The sequence below is a fragment of the Lepus europaeus genome, chromosome 16 (genome assembly GCF_033115175.1).
Source record: "Lepus europaeus isolate LE1 chromosome 16, mLepTim1.pri, whole genome shotgun sequence".
Taxonomy (NCBI): domain Eukaryota; kingdom Metazoa; phylum Chordata; class Mammalia; order Lagomorpha; family Leporidae; genus Lepus; species Lepus europaeus.
Window position 1 is genome coordinate 886,426 of NC_084842.1, and position 22,390 is coordinate 908,815.

At 48.2% G+C, this 22,390-nt stretch overlaps 1 protein-coding gene across 2 annotated transcripts; it reads right to left on the minus strand.

Moving 5' to 3' along the window:
- Positions 1-1,699: 1,699 nt before the first annotated feature.
- Positions 1,700-21,545, minus strand: CHRNB3 (cholinergic receptor nicotinic beta 3 subunit). 2 transcript variants are annotated; one of them, XM_062212949.1, is made up of 6 exons: positions 21,458-21,545; positions 21,026-21,177; positions 20,009-20,053; positions 5,021-5,130; positions 3,912-4,794; positions 1,700-2,075 (listed from the first exon to the last, which is right to left on the minus strand). In XM_062212949.1, the coding sequence occupies exons 2-6, from the start codon at positions 21,155-21,157 to the stop codon at positions 1,941-1,943; spliced, it is 1,305 nt and encodes a 434-aa protein (XP_062068933.1). In that variant the 5' UTR covers positions 21,158-21,177; positions 21,458-21,545; the 3' UTR covers positions 1,700-1,940. The 2 variants fall into 2 exon arrangements, with proteins under 2 accessions (XP_062068933.1, XP_062068932.1); XM_062212948.1 differs by having other exon boundaries at positions 21,026-21,535.
- Between the last annotated feature and the right edge of the window lie 845 nt (positions 21,546-22,390).

A 22,390-nucleotide genomic window follows, 5' to 3' on the forward strand; every position in this document is an offset into this window, starting at 1 on the left:
GTATTTCAAAAGTTGTGGAAAACAGAATTCAAAGAGAAGTTCATTTTTGCACAAAAACATTTAAAAATTCCTGCATACAAGAGACCTTCAAAAATTCCATGGACAATTCATATTATGAAAAAAAAAAAGCCAAAACCATGCACAGATTTCAAATTTTTTTGCAGCAAAACAAGTATCTTTTAATTCTATTTTTCCATGAACTTTTTGAAGCGCCCTCTGCAGTGAATGGATTATGTGAATGGAACGGGTTTCGGAAAGTGCTAGCTGCAAACTGTTTGCAAGAACTGGGCTTGAAACAACGTTGATTACATTCAGGAAGGTTTGGCCACAGCTGCTGCAGCAAATTTGGAGAGACTCTCACAAAGAAATGAGCAACGTCTGAGGCCCAGCTGATTATTACACTGAGTGTCACACGCACCCCATAGCGATGGACCATGAGAGTATATCGGTTCCAATAAAAATATATTTTAAAAATTGGTGCGAGAGTTCATCCCTAGTTCGGCTGTATTGGAAGAATAATACAACACAGCTAATATGTTTACAGAGCATTGCAAAGTAAATGCTGGTTGGATTTTTTACCATTAAAAAAACAGAAATTGAAAAGACTTTCCCTCGTGAGTCATAAGGGATGGTGAGGAGTAGGGGTGGAAGGGCCACTGGTGCAAACAAGGGTAAGCCCTAGGGAAAGCCCTAATGAGATATCATTAGGTGAGGTGACAGCAAACCCCATAATCAGGGAAGATTTAGTGCCTCGATTTTCTGGGAGGTGACATGGACACTCATGAAAGCCCTTCTGGATGCTGGTGACTGCTTCTGTTGACGTCATTGTGATGTGACCTTAAAGCAGGTCATCTTCACAGTAGGTTCCTAGGGCGCTACCTGGGAACCTCGACAATGCAACGGATACCACCCGACTTAGAGGCCTCCCACACACAAGCAAGGCCGCTTTCAACGGATGCCACATTTGGGGGGGGGGGAGGTCATTACTTGCCCAGTCGCACCCTGGAGTCTTTGTGGTAACAAGCGAGCTGTGCCAAGGGTTGTGCCAGTGCAATTCTGAATACCAAGCTGGCATTTGTCCGGCTACATTGCTAGCAAGCATGACCAAGTCCCAGTTTGCAAGTCAGACAAAACTACCCAGGAGACCAGGGGACGAGAGAGATCCAGGCCTTGCCCACACACACGGCCGGAGTGGGAGACCTCCTTTTTGTTCTCACTGCACCCCCATGGTCAGGCCTGCTACTTCCTGGGAGCAAGAGCCCACCAGCCAGCAGCAGCTTCTAGGGTGCTCCAGCTTGTGAACTTGGACCTGGCCCCGTGACTGATCCCTGAATGCCTGGGGAAGCTAAGGCAGGGGCCTTTCCTTAAAACCAACTTACTGGCCAGCACCGCGGCTCACTAGGCTAATCCTCCACCTGTGGCGCCGGTACCGGGGTTCTAGTCCCGGTTGGGGCGCTGGATTCTGTCCTGGTTACTCCTCTTCCAGTCCAGCTCTCTGCTGTGGCCCGGGAAGGCAGTGGAGGATGGCCCAAGTGCTTGGGCCCTGCACCCCATGGGAGACCAGGAAAAGCACCTGGCTCCCGGCTTTGGATCAGCACAGTGCACCGGCCATAGCGGCCATTTTGGAGGTGAACCAACAGAAGGAAGACCTTTCTCTCTGTCTCTCTCTCTCACTGTCTAACTGCCTGTCAAAAAAAAAAAAAAAAAAAAAAAAGCAACTTAGTGTAACAGCATGCAGGAGCCGACTTAAGCAAACCCCCCTGAACCAAGCCTCCTCCCATCAAGCGCCAATCAGTTTCCACCAAGACTCACACTCATGGCTCTTGGAATAAGCAAGTGCGTTTGGATTCAGTCTACTCGGGCATGCTAGCTAGACGTCAGTTCTAGGCTGTAGTTTTGTCTCTGAGCTCCATCTTTTAAACTGTGCTGCAGACTTGCTCCTAAGGGTAACTGTGCAGCCACATCTTCAAAGCAGGGGTAAAAATCAGCACAGAGCCAGTGATGGACACTATCAGGAAGAGCCACAGGAAGATTCTGTCAAGAACTTGAGCCACGAATTTCCAGTCTTGTACCACCTGCAAGAGAGAAAAAGATGTGTTGTATCTCAAGATGATGGGGAAAGTGTTTCATTCCAACAGCTTTAAAATGAGTAATGGCTCACTAGGCTAATCCTCCGCCTGTGGCGCCGGTACCCGGGGTTCTAGTCCCGGTCGGGGCGCCAGATTCTGTCCTGGTTGCTCCTCTTCCAGTCCAGCTCTCTGCTGTGGCCCGGGAGTGCAGTGGAGGATGGCCCAAGTGCTTGGGTCCTGCACCCACATGGGACACCAGGAGGAGGCACCTGGCTCCTGGCTTCAGATCAGTGCAGTGCGCTGGACGTAGTGGCCATTTGGGGGGTGAACTAATGGAAGGAAGACCTTTCTCTCTGTCTCTCTCTCACTGTCTAACTCTGCCTGTCAAAAAAAATTAAAATGAGTAAATGTGTGGATTTCCAATGCTCTGCATCAAAATAAACTTATCTTTTCATTCCGTGGTCCCTGCACTTTCTGAAGTGCCCTCGGAGGCTGATTTTTTCCCCAGTGACTTCACTAACAGTGCCCTAGGAAAGCACTGCCAGTCTGGAGTAGACCATTTCCTCAACATTGAAACAAAATAGAAACATTACTGACCCAAATGGATAAAACCTGATCTCGGCCGGCGCCGTGGCTTAACAGGCTAATCCTCCGCTTTGCGGCGCCGGCACACCAGGTTCTAGTCCCGGTTGGGGCGCCGGATTCTGTCCCGGTTGCCCCTCTTCCAGGCCAGCTCTCTGCTGTGGCCCGGGAAGGCAGTGGAGGATGGCCCAAGTGCTTGGGCCCTGCACCCGCATGGGAGACCAGGAGAAGCACCTGGCTCCTTCCTGGCTTCGGATCAGCGAGATGCGCCAGCCACAGCAGCCATTGGAGGGTGAACCAACAGCAAAACGGAAGACCTTTCTCTCTGTCTCTCTCTCTCTCATTATCCACTCTGCCTGTCAAAAAACCAAACAAACAACCAAACAAAACAAAACAAAACAAAACTTGATCTCCACACAAATCAGAAGCTACTATAGCTCACTGTGTGCTTCCTGATATACACATGAAATTAGTTGCAAATGTGTAACCACCAGCCTTCTGACCTTGCATTCCACCCACGGGCACAGCTGCTACAGCTGCAGAAGAGTGGACAGTGCCCAGGACGGACCAAGGTGAAGACGAGAATCCACCCCACTGGGAAACGACCCTTGAAGGTCGGAGGTGAGAATTAACGTTCATCGGCTGCTCGCACAACCCCAAAGCCACAACCACATTTGTTGGGCACAGGATTTCCGTTCTATATTTTATGTCACTTACTCCTCACCAGGAGAATCCTTTGAGGCAGGCTTCAGAAAACTGAAGCTCAGGTTAAGCAGGTGCCTGTCTCAGGTCACCTAGGAAAGGGTGAGGTCTGAACCTAGTGCTGCTTCAAGTCTGAAATCCGCACACTTCCACCTCAAAAAATGTTGAAAGCTAAAGAACTGCAGCCTCTTCCTTCAGCAAAACGTATGCTGTGAACACTGGGTTTTTATTTTATCTTTTTGGTCTTTTAGTTCTCAGTACCGTGAATGAAAATACCTAGAAACCCCATTCAAATGAGATATGCATTACTAAGACCAGATTGACCAACCTGCCATGTGTAATTGAACTATTTGTAACGGAATTGGGACTAATTATAGAGAAGAGAGCTCAACCTACTATTGTTTTCACTTCTGCTCATTATGTTTTTGTGAACTCCTTCCCAAAAGTTCATACTAGAGTTCCTCCCTTATGCCAGGGCCTGTTTGGTGTAAAGTGGCCGGGCGACAATGTCCCAGCAGTCCGTGGTAAGCAGCAGGAGTGTGGAGAACGTGTTCTCACCTGGCTAATGAAATGTTCCTTCTTCACATGCCTTGAAATGTACCTGATGGAATCCGCGGTCTTTTCCAAGAACGCAACCAGAACTTTCTCTCCATCGCTGATCTCCTTCTGCTTCTTTTTGTGTAGGACTCTCCCTCTCACTACGGGCTTGCTCTCCTCTTTGGCTGGGAAGGAGTAGCGGTCCACCTGGTTCTGCATGCAAAGCAACTTAGGAAGCTTTTGCAGAAATAAGCTCTTCACCCAGGGCGCCATCGGGTGGTAGGTGGACGAGGATCGGTGGTGGACATTGATCACAAAAACAGTCACGATAATGGACAGGGTCACAAAAATCATAATGAAAAGCAGGTACTCGCCAATGAGGGGGATGACCTTCGATGAAGACGGGATGATTTCCTCAATGACTAAAAGGAAGACCGTCAGGGAGACCAAAACCGATGTGGACAGAGAGAGTTTCTCCCCTTCATCAGAAGGCAAATAGAAGACAAGGACCGTTAGGAAGGACAGTCCGAGGCAGGGGATTATCAGAAAGAGGGTATAAAACAAGGGCAGGCGTCTCAGGACAAAGGAGTAGGTGATGAAGGGGTAGGAATACAGACCGGCCCTTCTGTTTCCCTTCATGCCCTTGGCGTTCAGTATCTCCCATTCTCCGTTATCAAAGAAGTCCTTCCTGTCCACCTGTTCATCGATCAGAATGAGGTCCACCATGGTGCCGTCGTAGGTCCAGGACCCGAACTTCATGGAGCAGTTCTGCCGGTCAAAGGGGAAAAAGGTGACATCCATGGTGCAGGAACTTTTGTAGCTGGCGGGCGGAGTCCACACGACAGTCCCGTTAGCGTTCACGATGACCTTGGTCATGAGGGAGCCTTCAAAACGCCCATCAGCGCTGTGAGGAAAAAGCAATTGCCCTGAGCTGCTGAGCTGAGCCCCGACTGGCTTTGGGTTTCTGCCCACCACCATACTCTCTCTATTTTATTATTTCCACCTACAATGTCAAAGAAGATTTTAACAGAAATCATAATTGCATTTTGCATAAAGTTGCACATTTCTCACCATTGTTTTGCCCACATGATGCTTATATGACTGATACAGTTTTCTTCCGCGGTACTTACTTTTCAAAGAGAACTATGTCAGGAAGCCAGAGAGATTCTGATGGAACTTTAATGGAGTGGATTCCACCATATTCTTCAGGATTCCAGCGTAACTTGTGGTCTGTCCATTCCTGTGTGAAATTAGCATATGGCAATTTTATTCTGAACATTCAGTGGATTTACTAAGCTGTCTTGTTAAGAGAGAGAAATTCCTCCAGGTTAGACCTCGTGACCCTCCCTGGGATTCAGCGGGGGCCTTCACAGTACAACTTGAGCCAGCCTGACCTGTAATCCCACCCAGGCTTACACACCTTGCCTGTTGGGGATTTCCAAAATGGCTCTATTTACCTCACAATGAAGAAGTTGAGCAAAAAAAAGCCATGGATGAATGATCTATCTTTTCAGTCTATTTCCTCCTGAGAACCAAACAAAGTACAAGCAAGACAGATCTAATCCAGTTTACCCAAGGAGGGTTGGTGCAGTGGTATTTTAGCCTCATGATAGTGGGTAGAAATGGTTCTGAAACTCTCCCACGAGTCTTGGACAAACAGCCACCCAGGATGTTAATGTGGAGCATCCAGTATCTGCTGCCTCGTCTCGATGACATTAGAATTTTATCCAATGAAAGAGATATATGCTAAGAGCTTCCATCCCAATTCTAATCTGAATTTATGTTGTCATCTCCCAATTAGTTTTAAATTATATTACTAGTATTGTTAGCTTCCAGATATGTACACATTGTTCTTCATGAGGATGGAATTATTCGGCAAATTTTATAGGGGCTGATGGATCCAGATTAATAAGCCTGATCAGCAACTGATTAGATTATGAAGGTGGAGAGGATGATGTATGGATGACCCAGTTATGGTAGAAACAATTTTGGATCCAGAATCTTATGAAATCTTTTATTCCACTCTCCCTGAGTGATGACGTAGGGCAATGTTGGGTGGTATTTCGGAAAGTTGGAAGTGGGTGTCTCCTCTGAGGTTTCCAGGGCTCAGAGACATCAGCTGTGTCACTAAAAAGCCAGAAATCAGCAGATGGCTGGTCTCCCTGGAGGAAGAAAATCCAGAACTGTGTATGATGCCTGAAGAAGGATGGCGCTACACACCCCAGATGAGACACTGTCTGTCTCAGCCAGTGTTTGTGAGACTTAGGCCTTGGAAAACAAATGGTAAAAGACAGGAGCCTTCCAACAGCTTGAATCTAAGCATAAAAAGATTGCATGACTGTTATGGAAAATCAGTCCGAGGAAGGCTGACAATCTAAGAGCCAATCTAATAAAGTATTTACCATGTTTTCCAGGCTCATGGGCTCATTTTGGAAAGCAAATACAATTTCCTCCCCGTGAAGACCTTGTCTCCTGCTAAGGAGACTCTTACTATCACCAGCTAAGACTAAGTTTCAGAAGTGTTGGAGACAACATAGCATTTTTTGTTGGTTTCACTTCCTCTTCATTCACTTTTGAGTAGTTTGCTTGCAATGGCAATACCCTCTTCTGTGCACAGATCATGCAGTTACAGAGTCACTGCCCCCATTAAGAAGCCAGAACAGGGGCCAGCACTGTGGAATAGTGGGTAAAGCCACCGCCTATGGTGCTGGCTTCCCACATGGGCGCCAGTTCAAGTTCCGGCTGCTCTGCTTCTGGTCCAGCTCCCTGCTAATGCACTTGGGAAAGCAGTGGAAGATGGCCCAAGTCCGTGGGCCCCTGCACCATGTGGAAGACCCAGAAGAAGCTCCTGGCTCCTAGTTCCTGGCTTCGGATTGGCTGTTGCAGCCATTTGGGAGAGTGAATCAGCAGATGGAAGATCTCTATCTTTCTCTCTTTATGTGTGTAACTCTGCCTTTCAAATAAAAAATAAATAAGTCTTAAAAAAATAATAGAAGACAGGAGCCAGCACTCTGGCACAGCAGATGCCCTGGCCTGAAGCACCGGCATCCCATATGGGCACCGGTTCTAGTCCTGGCTGCTCCTCTTCTGATCCAGCTCTCTGCTGTGGCCTGGGAGAGCAGTAGAAGATGGCCCAAGTCTTTGGGCCCCTGCACCTGTGTGGGAGACCTAGAAGAAGCTCCTGGCTCCTGGCTTTGGATTGGTGCAGCTCTGGCCATTGTGGCCTTCTGGGGAGTAAACCAGCAGATGGAAGATCGCTCTCTCTCTGTCTCTACCTCTCTCTGCAACTGTCTTTCAAATAAATAAAATAAATTTTTTTAAAAAAAAAGTCAGAACAACTTTGTTGCCTACAAAATTTTCCTCATGGTGCCCCCTTGTAATTGGCCCCTTTCACATCTCCTACTCTTGGCAATCACTGATTTATTTTCTGTTCCTATAACATTGCCTTTCCCAGAACGCCACATGAATGAAATCATAAGGTGGTGCAGTATTTGCTCTTGACATAATTTACTTAGCAACGTGTCTGGATTCTTCCACGTTGTCTGATCATTCACCTTTATCAGTGAGTATATTCCATTGTCTGAAGGTACCACAATTTACATGTCTATTCACTTGTTAGGCTATTTGAATTCTTTCAAGTTTGGTGTAGTTTTTCTTTGGGGGGGGGATGTGAAATGAATTCTATTTCTCTCAAGTAGCAGTAGGGTGGCTGGGTCATACCAGCTAGCTGATACATGTTTAACTTTGTAGAAACCTGCCTGACTGTTGTCCAGAATGACTGAATCATTTGGCAACATGTGAGAGTTCTAGTTGTTTGTGTTTTCTCCAACACTTAGTATTCTCACTTTTTTTATTTTAACTACCTGATAACAGATATGTAGATTTCATTATCGCCTTTAAAATGCATTTTCCTAATGATTATTCATGCATCTTTTTATTTGACATCCATGTGTATCTTTCTTTTTAAAGGGTTTATTTATCTACTTGAAAGGCAGGGTTAGAAAGAGAGAGAGAGAGAGAGAGAGAGAGAGAGAGAGAGAGAGAGACTCTTATCCTATGGCTCACTCCCCAGATTGCCTCAATGAACAGATATGCTCCAATCTGAAGCCAGGAGCTTCTTCCAAGTCTCCCACATGGGGGCAGGGGCCCAAGGGCCTGGGCCATCTTCAGCTGCCTTCCCAGGCCATAGCAGAGAGCTGAATCAGAAGTGGAGCAGCCAGGACCCAAACCAGCGCCCCAACTGGACACTGGCACTGTAGGCAGCGGCCCCACCCACCGCTCCACAGCACTGGCCCCCCATATATATCTTGGTGTCAGTTAAATCCCTGGCATATTTTTCAGTCAGGTTGTTTACTTTCTTAGAGTTCTTTATACAATCTGGATACAAGCCCTTTGTCAAAGATTCGATTTACAAATATTTCTCCTTGATATATGTGTTTTTATAAATTCCCTTAACAGCATTGTTCACAAATTCCAACAGTTCATTTTATCAATTTTATCTTTTTAAAGATTTTTAAACATTCATTTGAAGGGCAGAGTGACGGGGGGTGGGGGGAGACAGAGAGAGAGAGAGAGAGAGAGAGAGATCTTCCATCGGCAGATTCACTCCCCGATGGCTTCAAGGGTTGCAGGTTGAGGCTGGGAGCCTAGAACTCCATCCGGGTCCCTTTTTCTGCCTAGGAAAGCAGCTGGATGGGAAATGGGGCAGCTGGGACTTGAATCTGCAGCTTGATGTGGGATGCCAGGATTGCAAGCAGCAGCTTAACCTGCTGTGCCACAATACTTACTACTTCTAGCTTTTATGGAATGTGTCCTAAGAAAGCTTTGCCTATCCCGCAGTCACAACAATTTCTCCATGTATCCTATTCTAGAATTTTTTAAATTTGAATTTTACTTTTAGGCTAAGATCCATTTTAAATTAATTTTTTTATGAAGTGCAAGTATGAATTAAAGTACTTTTTTTTTTTTGTATATGGGTATCCAACTGTTCCAGCACCTTTTGGAGAAAATACTGGACATATTCCATTGAGCTGCTCTTGCACATTCATCAAAAGTGAGTTAACCACACTTGTATGGTGATCCACTTCTGGCCTCTGCTCTGTTCCATTTGTCTACGTGTATAGGTCTTTCCAATACCACACCATCTTGATCGGCATAGCTGTATGGCTTATTTTGAAATCCAGTAATTTGAGTCCTCCAATTATGTTCTGCTTTTTCAAAACTCTTCTGCTTATTCTGGTTCCTTTGCATTTCCAGGCATTTTTTTTTTCAAAAATTGTTTATTCACTTACTTAAAGGCAGGATGGGGGGACAAGGCAGGAAAGAGAGAGACACAGAGAAAGAGAGAGAACTTCCATCTGCTGCTTTACTCCCCAAATGCCCACAACAGCCAGGGCTCAGATGGGCCAAAGCCAGGAGCCAGGCACTCCCTCCAGGTCTCCCACGCGGGGCACAGGCACACAAGTACTTGAGCCATTGTCTGCTGCCTCCCAGAATGCACTTCAGGGGGAAGCTGGTTGGGAAGCAGAGCTGGAGCTCCAACCCTCGGACTCCAGTGCGGGATGTAAACATCCTAAGGGGCATCTAAACCATTGCACCAAACGGCCACCCCCTATAAAGGTGTTGCTCTCTGCAAAAAACAAACAAAATACAACCCACTAAGATTCTAATTGTGACCAACTGAAACATATAGATCAGTTTGGGGAGAGCCCATATCATAATGTCCAATCTTCTGACCCAGGAATATCCTTTGTGTCTGCATCTATTTAGGTCTTTGATTTTCTTTTGTCAGTGCCTTGTACTCTTTCAGCTTATAAATCAACACCTTTTTACGTTCATGCCTAGGGGCCTGACGTTGTGGTGGAGAGGGCAAAGCTGTTGCCTGTGACACTGGAATCCCACATGGGCATGGTTTGGGTTCCAGCTGTTCCACTTCCAATCCAGCTCCCTGGGAGAAGCAGTGGAAGATGGCCCAAGTGCTTGGGACCCTGCACCGCCGTGGGAGATCCAGAGGAAGCTCCTGGCTCTTCATTTTGGCCTGGAGTGAAACAGCAGATGGAAGATATCTCTCTCTCTCTCTAACTCTGACTTTCAAATAAATAAATTTTATATTTATAAATTTTATTTATTTATTTGAAAGGCAGAGATAGAGGCAGAGAGAGGTCTTCCATCCTCTGGTTTATGCCCCAGATGGCTGCAATGGCAGGAGCTGAGCTGATCCGAAGCGGGGAGCCAGGAACCTCCTCCAGGTCTCTCACACGGGTGCAGGGGCCCAAGGACTTGGGCCATCTTCTACTGCTTTCCCAGGCCACAGCAGAGAGCTGGATCAGAAGTGGAGCAGCCAGGACTTGAACCAGCGTCCATATGGGATGCTGGCACTGCAGGTGGCAGCTTCACCTGCAATGCCACAGCACTGGCCCCAATAAATACCTCTTAATAAATAAATAAACCTAAGTAGTTCGTGTATATTTGTGGGACTGTTGTGAACAGTCCATAATGTCTTAAAATTTCTAATTGTTCATTCCTAGTCTGTAAATGTCCAATTAACTTTTTTTCCAGTTAACTTTTATACATTGAACTTGTATCCTGTGACCTTGCTTAGCCCCTTTAGTTTTTGGAGCTTCTTTGGCAGATTTCCCACATAGATAATCATGTCTTCTGCAAATCCTTCCTTTCCAATCTGTTATTGTTTCTGTTGCCTTAATTCACGGGCTAGGATCCATTATGATATTAAATAGCAATAATGAGAGTAGATATTCTTGCTTTGTTCCTGATCATTTAGTTATTCATCATTAACTATCATGTTAGATGTTGATTTTTTGGTAAATTTCCCTTATTAGATTAGGGAAGATTCCTACTATACTTCATTTGCTGAATTTTTTTTTTCAAATTATGAGTGGAAGCTGCATTTTGTCAAAACTTCTCAGCATCTATTGAGCTTCTCTTTAGCCTTGTAATATTATTTTTCTTCTTTATCATATGACTTTTCATCTCTGGTCACTCTGGTCATTTAACATTATGAATTACATTGATCAATTTTTTAAATATTGAACCAGCCTGATATTCCTGGCTAGTCAACATTTGGTTACATTGTATTCTGGTTACATATATTTTTCTTTTTATATTATGCACATAATATATATGTTGCAGCATATAGTAACATATTTTAGTCTATATTATTTATAATTATATATTATATTTTATTTAAATTATACTTTTATTGATATTATACTTTTTCTTAAGAAAACTTTTGCATAAATGTGCAAAAATTTCTTGTCCCTGCCTCATGGAACAAGAGAAGGCATTGGGCAAGGAAAGTTTTGTCCGAATGCTTTTCTCGATCTTGTTTGAATTCAAACCAAAATATGGTTGAGGCTTCCTTGGAAAATGATGAGGGTGAACAGTGATTTACTCCTTTATGTTTTTGCTGCTGCTCTCTTTCTTTGTGTTGTCACTTATTTGAAAGGGAAAGAGAGGGGCCAACGCTGTGGCATAGCAGGTAAAGCCACTGCCTGCAGTGCCGGCATCCCATAAAGGTGCCAGTTTATGTCCTGGCTGCTCCACTTCTGATCCAGCTCTCTGCTGTGGCCTGGGAAAGCAGGAGAAGATGGCCCAAGTCCTTGGGCCCCTGCCCCCATGTGGGAGACCTGGAAGAAGCTCCTGGCTCCGGATTGGTGCAGCTCCAGCCATTGCAGCCAATAGGGGAGTGAACCATTGGATGGAAGACCTATCTCTCTCTCTCTCTCTGTCCCCTCTGTGTAACTCTGACTTACAAATAAATAAATAAATCTTTTTAAAAAAAGAAAAGAAAAGGATGGAGAGAGCAAGCGAGAGCACTGGTCAACGCCCCAACTGCCCACAACAGCTGGGACCTGGAAGTCGGGAGTGAAGGACTCCGCTCAGGGATCCAGGCACTTGAGCCGTCACCTGCTGCCTCTCGGGATGCAACTTAGCGGGCAGCTGGAATGCAGAACGGGGTCAGGACTCACAATCAAGCACTCTGATATAGGACGTAGGTGTCCTGACCTGTGTCCTAACTCCAGGCCAAACACCTGCCCCATGTGGAATGTTTATTACTCCAGATTAGGAAGGAATGTCTACATAGTTACTTAAATGAACTTGCAGAACACTTTAAAGACATTGTTTTTGTTGCTACCAATGATCCCTGCTACTTACTTCCAGAGAAGGACCTGAATGAGGTTGGAGTCAACCCAGAGACTCCCAGCGAGAGGAGCAGGCACTGGAATATTGCTCTGGCTCCTGGATGTAGCCTCATATAAAGCCAGGGCTGTCCTTGGGCTTTTCATATTGTAAAAGTCACTCGGTCCTCTGTCTGCCGGTGCCAGGATGGGCTGGGTCTCCTGTCACTTGCAAGCAAAAGGTTCTTGGCTGACCCTGCGAGGAAGCTGATATCCAGCAGGCAACAGGCTACAGGTGCACAGCCCAGAGTACCAGAGGCAGGTACTGAGGCAGGTGGGCTGCAGCTCTGCCCCACACTCCGGGCCCACTTTTAAAAGTAACATAATGAGTTTTGTGCTCAAGTCCAGCCTCCGTTTGCAGCAGGAGTGTTGCTGGAGATGCAATCGCCTGCTGTTCTGATCCGAGTTCGTGCATGCCACACAACGCAAGGCTTGGGCTGGCACCAAGCACAGTGCTGGTCCCTGCTGCCCTGTAGTCCAAGCCTGGAATGAATGGATGGTCGGGGGATGCATTTGCAGTCTCTGGGAGGAGATAGAAAGATCCGGATGGGATGCAGGATGCATTTCTGATTTGTAAAGAAAGAGGAGCTCAGGGGGACTCGGGGTCCACACTCTGAGTTTGGTGTACCCCAAAGAGAGAGCACCTTGAGTTCGAGTCCAAAGCCTTGAGTTCTGCACCTTAACTGCCCCTGCCTAGCTGTGCAGCTTAGACAAGGTAAGTCACTGCCTGCAGCATCTGCGCTTCCCCACGGGCTGGGGAGAGGCATTCCTTACAACCACAGTATGGCTCGGTGGCCAGGGACGTGCCAGGGCAGAGGAGCTCCCCTGGCCCAAGAGGGGGATTCCGGGCACCAGCATGGCTGTGGTACACACCAGGGGATGGGTGCGCATGGGCCAGTTAGCAGCATCCTGCAGAGGGTTCCAAGCCCAAATGCTCTGTCTCCTTCCCTAAGGAGCTGGGAGATTTTCTGGTCACTTCACTGTTCTCTCTGCCGACCTCTGGAGATTCACGGGCTGTCTCCCCTTCTTAGAGGAAGAGATTAGAAAGGATGCCTTGCATTTGCACGGTGTGAGCCAGCCCGGCTCTCAGCCCTTCACACACAGGGGCTCCACGCTGCTGCCTTGCCTCGGGGTCAGCCGGGCTTCTGCAGTCACAGGAGCGCATAGGAGATGAGCGAGCCAAAAAGCAAAGTTCATCCGCCACTGGGAAAATGTTCCAAGCCTAGGTTTCTTCATTTGGAAAAGTACAATTTTAAATCCATCTCAAACATAGAACCCCTTAAAATGGTCTTGCGTATATTACCTGAGCTATCACTTGGAAATGTCTAGCTATTATGGTGATCCAGCAACAAATTTTAAACCAAAGTCTTAAGGCTTTTTTCTTTACTATAAATAAATTCCTTGAATTATTCCTGCTTTAATTCTAAGACCAGGGCAGAATAAGGAACAGCCATTCCTCACTATTGCCTTGATTTGCAGCCTCTCAGAATACCTCTGAGGTGAATCCTATGAGGCCGGCGCTGTGGCGCAGTGGGTTGAGCTGGTGCCAGCGTCCCCTACGGGCACTGGTTCAAATCCCGCTGCTCCACTTCTAATCCAGCTCCCTGCTAATGCGCCTGGGAAAAGCAGTGGAGATGACCCAAGTGCTTGGGCCCCTGCACCCACATAAGAGACCTGGAAGAAGCTCCTGGCTCCTGGCTTCTGCCTGGCCCAGCCTTGGTGGTTGCAGCCATTTGAAGAGTGAACCAGTAGATGGAAAATCTCTTTCTCTGTAACTCTGTCTGAAAGAAAGGAAGAAAGTAAGAAAGAGAGAAAGAGAGAGAGAGAAAGAGAGAGAGAGAGAGAGAGAGAATCTTCCATTTGCTGGTTCACTCCCCCAGATGGATGTAATAACCAGTGCTGGGCCAAGGCAAAGCCAGGAGCCAAGAGCTTCTTCCAGGTCTCCCATGTGGGTAGCAGGACCCCAAGCACTTGGGCCATCTTCTACTGCTATTCCCAGGCCATTAGCAAGGAGTTGAATTGAAAGTGGAGCAGCCTGCCTGTGATACCAGCATCCCAGAAAAAAAAAAAGTGGAGTAGCCAGGACAAGAACTGGTGCCCATATGGGAGGCCAGCTTTGCAAGGCAGCAGCTTTACCCACTACACCACAAAGCCAGCCCCTGGGCTGCTCCGTTTCTCTCCAGCTCCTTGCTAATGAACCTGGGAAGGCAGTGGAGGATGATCCAAGTACCTGGGCCCCTACCTCCTATGTGGGAGATCAAGTGGAGTTCCTGGATCCTGGCTTCAGTCTGGCCTAGCCCTGGCTATTGTGGCCAGCAGGTGGTTCATTGTCTTTGCCTCTGTTTTTCTCTCTCTCTCTAGCTCTCCCCCTCTGTATTTGTCATTCTGCCTTTCAAATAAACAACAAATCAAAGAATTTGATGAACACTTAATAATTGCCCACACTGATGGGTGCCATCAATATTTAGTGCTCTTATTGTCTCCTTGGCATCCATACTCAATGCCCAGCTCAGCGCCTTAGCTCAGTACCCAGAGCGAGGTGGGCTCTCAGTCAATGCTCACCGGGTGAGTGGTTACTCGTACAGCGATGCCTAGGCAAAGGGACAAACGCTTGTGTCATTTTAGAAAGGCTAGGCTCGTGCTCCACTTCCTTGCCAGCAATGTGATGCTCCCAACCTCGAATCTGACGGCGTGGAGTCAGGGCTAGGGCATGCAGCCCTTTCTCATGTCGGTTTAATAATAAATTTATGGTTTATAGGGTTTTGATTACGCTGTAGAAGTACAAAGGAGAAGGACAAACGAGTTTGCCGAATAAAATCGATAACATTAAAAATAGCCCCGTGTCGACTTCCTCTGGGTGTCAGCCAGACGCGTGATGTTTAAATGCCCTTGGTTGCGAAGATTGAAGAGGGATGTCTAACGATATCGGAGGAGTACTACGGAAATAGAGGGCGGAAAATGGGCTGAAACACCAGCATTTCTGCCGCCTGGGCTGCCATGGAACATGCTTTTATTACGGAAATGGCTGTCATTGGCGGAGCGGGCTGACCCCGAAGCCAGGAGCCAGGCGCCTCTCCAGGGTCTCCCTCATGGGCTCAGGAGTCTAAGCACTTGGGCTGTCTTCCACTGCTTTCCCAGGCCATAGCAGAGAGCAGCTGGGGCTCGAACCGGCGCCCATATGGGATGCAGGCGCCACAGGCGGAGGCTCAACCTACTACGCCACAGTGCTGGCCCCTCCCTTGTGGGATTTCTGTTTGCTCTGTGAGACCTGAAGTAACCATCTCCCCTCCTCCAGGCTTTTAGACCTTCTTCCTGCAGACCCCATTGTCATTCTCGAGTCAGCACGAGACCTTACAGACACATTCTTTACGGTGTTTATCGTCTGTTTAAGACATTTTTTAAATTTTTAAAAAAGAGTTATTTATTGTTCATTTGAAAGGCAGAGTTACAGAGAGAAAGGCAGAGTCAGAGAGAGAGAGAGAGAGAGAGGAGAGATCTTCCATCCACTGGTTCACTTCCCAAATGGCTACAACAGCCAGGGATGGGCCAGGATGAAGCAAGGAGCCAGGAGCTTCATCCGAGTCCCCCGCCTTGGGGGCAGGGGCCCAAGCACTCTGGCCATCCTCTCTGCTTTCCCAGGTGCATTAGCAGGGAGCTGGATTGGAAGTGGAGCAGCCAGGACTCGAAACAGCGCCCGTACGGGATGCCGTCGCCACAGGCAGCGGCTTACCTGCTGCACCACAGTGCCGGTCCCACGTGTTTATTGTCTTACATAATTATTTCCTAGGAAACTAGCACCACTTCTTCTCCGTGAAGAAGCGCTCACTAGATCCTGCTGCACGCACGGAAGATGGAGGGAATCCGAGCTTCCTCCTCCTCCCACCAGCATCTGGTCTGGAGTGGACCACCTCCCCGAGCCAGCCCGGAGTTCCAGGAAGCCAGGCCTCGGCAGAGCGGGCAGGGCACAGACACAGGGATGGCACCGCCAGGCGAGCAGGCGCCTGCTGTCGGCTCCCTCCTCTCTCAGGCTGGCCAGCCGAATCTCTGGCAGTCAGATGTCGCTCAGCCGTGTGTCCCCCTGGTCCCTTCAATTCTCCACGTTCGGGTCCCACACCTGCAAAGTGGGCGTGATAAGAGGCCCCCACCTCAGAAAGCGGCTGTGAGCGTTAGGTGAGACCGCGCTCATGACACACTGGGCATGCGCCTGGCATTTAGTGCGTGCTAAATAAGTCTCAGGCATTATTATCAGCTGCTCTGGGTCAGAGATGTGTGGGAAACACCAGTGATAAGTTTTTCTAAGCATCCCTTTTATCTTGTGTTTCCCTTCCTTTTAGTTCATCCTTTATCTTTCTTGTACCCTTTTAGCTTTAAAAATAAAAAAAATTAAAAATTAAAAAAAAAAAAAACAAGTATAATGGAGACATCTCAGGGGAGCTCAAATGCCTCCTGTTCCAGGCAGCCTTCCCTGATTGCCAACCACCCCACGAAGTTTGCCTTTCCCATTTGCTGCCACAGTATGCTATGGCACAGCTCTTAATACTGATGTCCGCCCCAGGCCCCGTCTGTGTGAGTGGCCATGGCTTTGACAGGGCTCAGCAGAACGTGTGGCTCTGTTCCTTCTACGTTGACTCCTGCTGTGGTTTCTGTCCCTCAGGTCCAACCCTCTTGGGGCTGAAATAACTCCTCCTCCCTGAAATCACAAGAAAAGCCAGGGATCAGGGCTAGTGCTGTGGCACAGTGGCTTAAGCTGCTACCTGTGGTGCCAGCATCCCATATGGGTGCAGGTTCGAGTCCTGGCTGCCCCGCTTCCGACCCAGCTCCCTGCTAACACACCTGGGAAAGCAGAGGAAGATGGTCCAAGTGCTTGGGCCCCTGCAACCCTGTGGGAGACCCAGGTGAAGCTCCTGACTTCTGGCTTCAGCCTGGCCCAGCCTTGGTTGATATGGCCATCTCCAGAGTACAGAAATAAATGGAAGAGTGCTCTCTCACGCTCTCTCTCTCTGTAATTCTGCCTTCAAATAAATGAATACATCTTTAAAAAAAAACATCCAGGGACCTTTATATGAGAACTGAGTCAGAACAGTGTGCGTGCAGTGGAGGGGTGGGGGGTGGGAAGAAGATACAGTGGGTTGGGTTTATTTTATTGTTGTTAGCTTCCTAAGACCAAGAGTGGATTCTTGGAACCAGCACCATGGCACAAGGGTTAAGCCATGGCCTGCGGTGCTGGCGTTCCATATGAGTGCCGGTTCAAGTCCCAGCTGCTCCACTTCTGATCCAGCTCCCTGCTAATGCTCTTGGGAAAGCAGGTGGAAGATGGCCTGGGGGCTTGGGCCCCTGTACCCATGTGGGAGACCCGGATGGAGTTCCTGGCTCCTGGGTTCAGCCTGGCCCAGCCTTGGCAGTTGCATCTTTTGAGGGTGAACCAGCAGATGGAAGATCTCTCTCATAAATAAACTAAATCTTTCAAAAAGATATGTCTATGGGAAAATTAGGTGATCTGGATATTCATTCAAGAATAACAAAAACAGGCTGGCACCACGGCTCACTAGGCTAATCCTCCGCCTGCGGCGCTGGCACCCCGGGTTCTAGTCCTGGTCGGGGCGCTGGTTCTGTCCCGGTTGCTCCTCTTCCAGTCCAGCTCTCTGCTGTGGCCCGGAAAAGCAGTGGAGGATGGCTCAAGTACTTGGGCCCTGCATCCGCATGGGAGACCAGCAGGAAGCACTTGGCTCCTCGCTTCGGATCGGCGCAGCACGCCGGCCGTAGCAGCCACTTGGGGGGTGAACCAATAGAAGGAAGACCTTTCTCTCTCTCTCTCTCTCTCACTGTCTGCCTGTCAAAAAAAAAAAAAAAGAATAAGAAAAACAAAAGAATAAGCAACTACATCAAATGTCTCACCTGTTATTAAGCTAGTGTATTTTCTCCTTTCAAATAAAATATACAAAATTAATTTTTGAAAAGTTAAGTTCAAGCGTGCTTCAGAAATTCATGGAAATGGAACTAGAAAGTATATTTGGTGCGTTGTCTTCTCATAATGCCTATTTTCTACGAGGTTTTGGAAGACCCCTCAGCACCAATTTGAAACGTTTTTGCACCACAAGGAGCTAATCTTTGTAACTCCACTTTCCAGGAACTTTCTGGGGTCCGGACAGCTCTGGAACCAATCGCGAGGGCTTCCCCAAAGCAACATCTCCAGACCCGGTGCTCCCGGTCTGGGTGGGCTTCCCCTGACAGCCGCGAGGGGGCGGGCTTCTGTTGTGGCCTCAGCTGTTCATAGGGAGTAACAAGGGGGAACTCATGTGGCTGATTTTCCCAGTCAGCATAGAGCCCCAAACGGGGCGGATCTGCATCCTGGGGTCTCTTTTGCCATCTCTCCAACTAGTCTAGGGACCAGTGCTGGCCAGGTCTCACTGTCGAAGTCCCCCTGCCATCCGGGAAGCAGCTCTGCCCCTGGGAACAACACAGAACAATGCACCAGGAATCTCCATCATGTTCATGGGGTAGGCTTTTGTGCAGCCGTTAATAGGCCACTTGGGATAGCCCCATCCCAGATGGGACAGCCTGGTTCCATTCCTAGCTCCATTCTCAATTCCAGCTTCCAGCAGCTCAAGAAGTTGAGTTCCACGGGGCCAGCACTGTGGCATAGTGGATAAAGCCGCTGCCTGCAGTACTGGCATCCCGATGGGTGCTGATTTGAGTCACAGCTACTCCACTTCCAATCCAGCTCTCTGCTATGGCCTGGGAAAGCAGTGGAAGATGGTTCAAGTCCTTGGGCCCCTGCACCCACGTGGGAGACCCAGAAGAAGCTCCTGGCTCCTGGCTTCAGATCAGCTCAGCTCCAGCCATTGCGGCCATCTGGGGAGTGAACCAGCAGATGGAAGACCTCTCTCTCTGCCTCTCCTTCTCTCTGTGTGTAACTCTGACTTTCAAATAAATAAATAAATCTTTAAAAAAAAAAAAAGAAGAAGAAGAAGAAGAAGAAGAAGAAGTTCGGTCCCTGCCACTCATGTGGATGACCAAGATTGAATTCCTGGCTCCAGGCCGGCGCCGCGACTCAATAGGCTAATCCTCTGCATGCGGCGCTGGCACACCAGGTTCTAGTCCCGGTTGGGGCACCGGATTCTGTCCCGGTTGCCCCTCTTCCAGGCCAGCTCTCTGCTATGGCCTGGGAGTGCAGTGGAGGATGGCCCAAGTCCTTGGGTCCTGCACCCCATGGGAGACCAGGAGAAGCACCTGACTCCTGGCTTCGGATCAGCGAGATGCGCCGGCCGTGGCGGCCGTTGGAGGGTGAACCAACGGTAAAGTAAGACCTTTCTCTGTCTCTCTGTCTCTCTGTCTCTCTCTCACTGTCCACTCTGCCTGTCAAAAAAAAAAAAAAAAAAAGGAATTCCTGACTCCAGCTGCAGCCTGGCCCAGTCTCAGCCATTGTGAACATTTGGGAAGTGAACCAGCAGACGGGCCCTCTCTCCTCCCTCTCCCCCCTCCCCTCCCCCCTCCCTCTTCCTTCTTCTTCTTCTTCTTCGTCGTCGTCTTCTTCTTCTCCTTCTCCTCTCTCTCTCTCTCTCTCTCTCTCTCTCTCTCTCTCTGTCTCAAATTTTCAAAGAGCTCATGGAAAACGAGTGTTCTGAAACAGTATGCATGGGCTCCAAAGCTGTTTGCACCACGCTACACCTATCTTTTAATTCCGCTTCCCAGGAACTTTTACAGGGACCCTCTTCCCTCATACAACCAGGAGCTTCCAGGCCTGCTTTCCAACACTCACAGAAGAAAATCAGAAGACAGATCCTTCCCGGCCATTCCCACACACCTCCCTGAGGAACGTGATAAGCTTCCTAAAACAATTATTTTCAGAAACGGTCTTTCTGGATAGGAAAGAATTTAAATGACTGAGTTGACAGATAAGATCCTTGGGTTGAAATGTACCTGTTTGAGCCACACGTTCGTTGTCATCAGTTGATTCTTTTCATCCTAAGAAAATGACAGTTAAAAGGACATTGTAGTCAAAGTTAGAGGAAGTTTTGTATTTGGGGGTTTGTCTGAGTCTTACCTTTCGACGGGCAAAGGATTCTCAGCTTCAGAACAGTTAAAAAGCATGCCATCCTAGATATCATGCACATTTTGCTCGAAATAAAAATGAAAACAAGTAGCCGTTCATGGTGGCAAGGGTTATATGAAGAAAATTTATATAATATTGCATAACCCAGAAGACCCTTCAAGGGTGCAAATACTTGTCTCAAGAGATACCTGTGTTAACTAAATTGATGACTGGCTATGCAGGACTTTCTAGAAGGAATCTGAGGGCATTAGATCATCGAGGGGTGTGTGTGTGTGTGTGTGCACTCACATTTGTGTGGACAAGGGACTGGGCATTTTGGGAAGGTTATACTGGAGTTTTAGGGGTTTGCAGTAGGATAATTTTGCTGTACTGGGGGAGTTTAAGTTCACTAATTCCCCCACCCCAAGAAAACCATCATGGCAGAAATACCAGCCCAGCAGGAAAAGTAGCAGAGCATATTAAAGGTGTGAGTGAGTTCAGAAGGGGCAGTGGGATCGCCAGGGAGAACAGGAATGGCCCTTGCACTGGGCACTGTCACCAGCAGCCTGCCTCACCCTGGCATGGCCAGAGGAGCTCTGACCACAGAATCTGCCCTGGGCTCCACACTCCCTCCTCCCCAGCTGCACCAAACCCTGCAGGGGACAAGGGTCCCAGCAGCCTCGTCCACCCTCACCAGAAGGTCCTCTGCTCACAGCTCCATGCTGCAATGGAGCCTCTTGTTTTTCCCTCCACGCTCTCCCTGGCTTCTCAGGGCAGATTTTTCTCTCACAGTAAATTATTTTTCAAATGGAAATGCCAGACGCAGGGGAAAGAACAAAATCATCTCGGGCTCACCATGAGATAAGGAAGCATGTTCTCTCTAGCAGGGTGCCAGGATTACTCACCACGTCCACCAGCTGGGATATTTTCAAGCCGAAATGTACTTTTATGGTGTCGTTGGAATGCAGTACTGGGCGAACCCATTTCTGGTATCCTTGGAATAAATGCCTGAGTAGGGCGTCTTCGTTTTCAGCCATTGAACTGAATCCTGCAGCGGCTGCAAGGATCGCCAGGGAGCTGAATTAATGGCTGGCCAAAATCTTCACGGATCACTAGCAGCCTAACTCAGCAAAGGCAGCTTTGAGTTGATGAGGGTTCTCTTGCGCCTCGCCAGCCCCACGTCTGCTCAGCTCAAAACAGAATCTGTATCTCACCCAGAGCCTTACTCTCTCACTGCAGGCTTCCCATCACAGAGTCGACGCCTTGATCCCAAAGGATCCTCATGCTCTCTAGCCACTCCCTTCCCCTCTATCTCGGGTCTCATCTGCTCTGCCCACCTCTGTTTCTTGAATTCCTTCTTCTGTTCTCCTGTCATGGTTTGTTGTGTCGGAAAGACAGAGCATCCATCTGCTGCTTCACTCCCCAAATACCTGCAATAGCTGTGGTCAACCTGGCCGAAACCAGGACCTGGGAGCTCAATCCGGGTCTCCTACATGGGTGGCAAGAACCCAGCTAATGGAGCCGTCACCACCACCTTCCAGAAAGCTGGAGTTGGGCATGAAGGCAGGGATCAAACTCAGGTACTCCAATTTTTGAGGCAGGTGCCTTAACCACTAGGCCAATTGCCCACCCCAGGTGCTTATTTTAAATGCAAGGAGTCTTCAAAAAGTTCATGGGAAATGTGTATTATGAAAAAGCTAGTCATATATTTCAAAATTTTTCTGCAGCAAAATGTTTATATTTTAATTTCATTTTTCCACAGCTATTTAAAATACCCATGTGTGTTGAATGAGTGAACCAGTGAGGGAAAGTGGGGCCATTTTTCGTACATTTTCCCTGTGCACCTGTTTCAAGCCCTTGCTCTTCTCCTGCCCGCCTCCTGGGGAAATGGTCCGTTACCATGCCCTTTCTTGCTCAGCAACCAGGTTCTAACTCTTCTCAGCCCCCAAAAGCTCACGAGCCCAAGGAACACCCTCACTGCCAGCTTTCAGCCTCAGGTCAGGGCAAGGTTTGGGAACGCAGCCTATAGGTGGTATTTTCTTTTCTTTCCAGTGCTGTGCTACCTAATTTAAAACAGGGAAACTCACTGTATTTTAGTGTAGCCCTCTTGTAGCCTCAAGCAACTCATTCTACACCATATGCTTTACCAGATAAATTTTTTTTTCTCACTGAGAGACGTATGAGGGGGCTTCAAAACATTTGTGTGTGGGGGGTCCACATCCCATTTTGGAGGGCCTGGGCTCTCCCTGGCTTTGCGTCTGAGGCCAGCT

Bases quoted from the DNA above. Each gene is read 5' to 3' on its own strand.
- CHRNB3 (XM_062212949.1), bottom strand. From the start codon at position 21,157: ATGGCTGAAAACGAAGACGCCCTACTCAGGCATTTATTCCAAGGATAC. The intron at 20,054-21,025 runs GTGAGTAATCCT...TCATTTTCTTAG, and splicing joins TATCCCAGCTGGTGGACGTG to GATGAAAAGAATCAACTGAT. The intron at 2,076-3,911 runs GTGAGAACACGT...TCTCTCTTGCAG, and splicing joins AGGAACATTTCATTAGCCAG to GTGGTACAAGACTGGAAATT.